Source organism: Manacus vitellinus, unplaced genomic scaffold, assembly GCF_001715985.3.
Source record: "Manacus vitellinus isolate BGI_N305 unplaced genomic scaffold, ASM171598v3 scaffold_27_pilon, whole genome shotgun sequence".
Taxonomy (NCBI): domain Eukaryota; kingdom Metazoa; phylum Chordata; class Aves; order Passeriformes; family Pipridae; genus Manacus; species Manacus vitellinus.
In genome coordinates, this window is record NW_021940039.1 from 10161352 (window position 1) to 10165556 (window position 4205).

A 4205-nucleotide genomic window follows, 5' to 3' on the forward strand; every position below is an offset into this window, starting at 1 on the left:
TGTGTTGCAGGACGGGGAGTTAAAAGCTGCGGTTCCCCCCCGTGCCTGTTCCAGGCCCTGCAGGGCTGGCTCCTGTCACTGCTGGATGCTTGATGACCTCCCTGTCAGGGAGCCAGGCCAGCCTGGAGGTGTGTGGTGACAGCTCTGTCCCCATGGCCAGGCAGTACCTCCCAGATCCAGGCCCTGCCTCACTGCTCTGCTCCTGAATGTATTTCCCAGCTGAAATAAAGCATCTCTTCCTTCCACGCCCCCACCTTGTCTGCTGCAGTGCTGTGCTGCATTTATGGTGTCCAGAATGTTTTAAAAATGGGGGTTTGTTCCTACAGAGCCATTTTGCTGCTTTGTTTTGATGACATTTGTTTGTAAAATTAGGGGTTTGGTTTTCTCTTGCTGCCACCACCCAAACAGCTGCAGGGATTGGGGAACACCCACTGGACATTCCTGGGCCCTTCCTGACCCTGTGAGTGTGTGTGGCTGCACAGACCAGCCCTGGCTCCTGTGGGGATGCAGGATTTGGTATCCCTGGGTGCTCCCTGCCTGTCCCAGGCACTTCCAGACAATTCTTTCAGGAGCTTAATAAATAAAAACTGCTGTTGAGTGGGTGCTGCTCTCGCTCAGGATTGGTGCTGGTCAGCTGAGCACACACAGGCACTGTCACTGCTGGCACAGCTTTGCTCTCTGCAGGTTTGACTTGTGTTTTTTAAGGCAGGTTTTGACATTTAAAAGCTGCTCAATCCATTTAACAAATCTCTGATCCTTCATCTTTTGACCCCTGATAGGATTCTTTTCCTGTTCAGTGTCTGCCCTTCAGCCTTCATGTCTTGATGAAGGTGAAGACTCGTGATTTCCCCCTATCCCCATGACTGACAATGTCTGTCTGGAACAGAGGACAAAGGGATGCAGAAATCCTCAGCAAAGATTTGAACATGTTCAGCAAGGTCAGGATATCTTGCTGCAGGCACCTTGTCCTTCTACTTTTCGTCTTTAAATATTTTATGGCAAGTTTTGACATTTAAAAGCTGCTCAGTCCATTTAACAGTCTCTGATCCTTCATCTTTTGACCCCTGATAGGATTCTTTTCCTGTTCAGTGTCTTCATGTCTTTATCTGTTTTCTTGGGTGAAAACTGATGATTTCCCACTATCCCCATGACTAATAATGTCTGTCTGGAACACAGAAAGGTGAGGTTGCACAAGGGGATGCAGAAATCCTCAGTAAAGACTTGGACACGTTTAGTAAAGTCAAGGATTTCTTGCTGGAGGCACTTTGTCCTTCTGCTTTTCATCTTTAAACCTCCTCTTGTTTCTGTCTGTGATGTCTGACCTGTGGCCCTTCATTGCTGTCCTGCATTTCCCACCTGTAGCTCCTGACAATCAACTTCCCCTCCTGCTCAGCCCTCTGAATTTTGGCTCTTCCCTCCCCTCCTGAGAGGAGCTGAGTCTGAGGGGCATTTCAACAGCCTGAAGTGGTTCAAAAGGCAGGGACTGAGATGGCAGGGGAAGAGCCATGGAACTGCTGGAGTGTGATTCCAACACACAGAATGAATTTGTTTGTAGCCACTTTGTGCTGTGGCTCGTGGCTTGTTCCAGTGAGAGCTGTGACAGCAGGACAGTGACTCAGGAGGGCTTTGCCTCCTCGTTTCTGGAGTGAAACCTGGATGAATGGACTGAAGGGATGTTTTTGCCTTTACACAAAGGATTTATCTCCATAAAGCTCTGAGCAGTTTTTTGGCAGAGCTCTCCCTGCAGGAACATTCCTGTCTGGATCCTGTGGGTACCTGCTTTTCAGTGGAGTTTGGGACCAGTTTGCAGGCACAGAGCTGGCAAAGAACCAGCTCTTTATGTGCAACATGAGGTCACTGTGCCAGTTAGTGCTGAACTGAGGAAGGAGTGACTCTTTTATATGATTAGATGATTTATATGATTATTAACAGTGTTTAAAAAAGCCATTGCAAAGTGAAACTTGAGTGCAGAGTTCCCAGTGTGTGTCTCAGTGAGGGCTTTGGGCAGCTGGAGCCCTGCCTGGACTCCCCCCTTTGCCAGGCAGAGCTGGGCAGGGCTCCTTGGGCTCCTCCAGCAATCCAAGGCTTCTCACCCACACCCTGCAGGTCTCCAACTTCACTGTTGCCCTTCTGCTCTTCTCTCATCCCAGCCTTATCTCCACACCAGATCCATCCCAGCTGTGTCAGGTCCCCTGTTCTCCTGCAGCCCCAGCTCAGGCTCTTTCTGCATTGCCCTTTTTTCACCCCCTGCTCTGGTGCAGCCTCAGATAAACTCCTTTTTATCTTTGATTTTATTCCTCACCTCTTTTCCCAGCATCCCAGCTGGTGCCATCTCATTCCCAGCTGGTCTCCCTTGTCCAGCCCTTCCCTCAAAATCTGCCAACAATTCCCTTTTTCTCTGTGCTGGGTCAGTCCTGTCCCAGAGCTGCCTGGGCTCTGTTCCCCTTCACCCACCTGCACTCCCAGTTCCACCAGGGCCCTTCCTGGGCCCACTCTCCTCTCTCAGCTTCAACTTCTCCTCCCATTACCCTTGAACCAGCTGGAGCCTTTGCTCCCAGTCCTGGATTCTGGCTTGAGGATGGAGCAATCTGCCCTGGACACATCCATCCTGGGAGAAGCTCTGCAGTGCCCAGGGGGGCAGCTGTGGTCAGCTCTGTTTGTAGTCAGAATTTTGCTGAAGTTGGATTCTTTCAGCTCTGCAGGCAGTTGTCAGACTATTGGAAATAGATTTGGCTTTATAAACCTATTGAAAATCTGACTTTAAGCTATTGGGTGTTAAAGGCAGAACCTTTTCATCTCTCTGTGTGACTAAAATGGGGAAGGTGTTCCTGCTGCTGCCTAGAAAGCAAACAAGCCAAGCTTTTGTTAGCTTGAGGTAGTTCCTAAAGCTGAGAAGCGAAGTCCAGCTTGGGCATTCCAGTTCTGCTCCCCTGATGTCCTGGGAAGTGGCTGGGATGGGCTGTGACGTGTCAGGGGAGGCTCTGCTGGACACAGCACACAGCAAGTCCCTGTATTTTGAACTGCATCAGGATCTAGTTTATTCTCACCTGCCCTGGAAGGGGAAGGCAGCTCTGTTGCTGTCAGGTTTTTCACATTTTTAGCCTAATTTTATTCTAGAAAATTTTATAGTTCCTTGTTATTGTGCCAGAATTGACTTTGAGTTCAAATAGGGTTTTTTTTTTGCTACAGTTACATCTGGAGTGGCCCCTGCATTTCCCTGATCCCTCAGTAGCCTTTCTCTGTACCTGTTCCAGCTTGACTCAGTGGATATTGCACAGGGATGACCCAGACCATCAACAGCAGTGCTTTGGTGGCTCATGTGAACACTTCCCCGTGGAGGTTCCTGTTGGACCCAGCCAGAGAAGGGCTAAAACAGGGACAATTCCCGAGACACTGATTCTTTTCTTTTCTCTTGTTTCCCCCCTTGCTAGAGCCCAGCTGTGCAGCCCGGGCTCCCCAGCACACACAGACTGCAGGATTGCTCAGCCTGTCCCTGCCCTGATCCCTGCCTGGGGGCAGAGCCACAGCCAGAGCCCAGGATGCCGCTCTTCTCCCGCAAGAAGAAACCCAGCGAGGACGCCCGGAAGCGCCTTGAGTACCAACTGTGCCTGGTGAGCAGTGCCAGGCTCACTTCTGTGCCCTGTGTCTGGGCCTGGGTGCCAGGGGGCTTGGCATGTCCCCTGTGTTACCAGGAACCGTGTTCCTGATCTCACCCAGACAGTTTTCCTTCTCGCCAAGGTCCTCTTCCTAATGTACGTCAGGGAATTCCTGCCTTCCTGTCTCCCTTTGCCCTCCCATTTCCATGGGACATCCTCCCCCACCACCACCTCCTGCCAGCCCACAGATGGGACCCCCAGCACTCCTCCGTGCCCCTTTGCCCTCACAGATCTCCCAGTTTGCTTTTCCTTCCAGGGAACCTGTGACATCCCCTTTCCCATAATCCAGCCTTTCCTTGTGCCCCTCTTTTGCTTCTCATTACTATTTCATATCTTCCTGTCACTCAGAGGATCAACTTGTTAGATTTGCTGTTTGTTTTCCTGGACTAGGATTTCCCCAGGATCCTCTGGGTGGATCCTCAGCAGGTTCTGTTGTGCAGTTGGTTTCTGATGGAAATCTGCTTTTGGGTTATTTCTCCTTCTCTGCCCTGGGAGCTGTGGACCAGTGGGGTCTCCTGGAGCACCAGAAGCAGCTGAGGGAGCTGGGGG

At 50.9% G+C, this 4205-nt stretch overlaps 1 protein-coding gene across 4 annotated transcripts in view; it reads left to right on the forward strand.

Moving 5' to 3' along the window:
* The first annotated feature begins 3436 nt into the window (after positions 1–3436).
* LRSAM1 (leucine rich repeat and sterile alpha motif containing 1) overlaps positions 3437–4205 on the forward strand; it is a 26065-nt gene continuing 25296 nt past the window's right edge. For all 4 annotated transcript variants that reach the window (XM_018074388.2, XM_018074389.2, XM_018074391.2 and 1 more), the window contains exon 1: positions 3437–3611. In XM_018074388.2, coding sequence (XP_017929877.1) covers positions 3540–3611 — 72 coding nt within the window. In that variant the 5' untranslated portion in view covers positions 3437–3539. The remainder of the gene's footprint in view (positions 3612–4205) is intronic.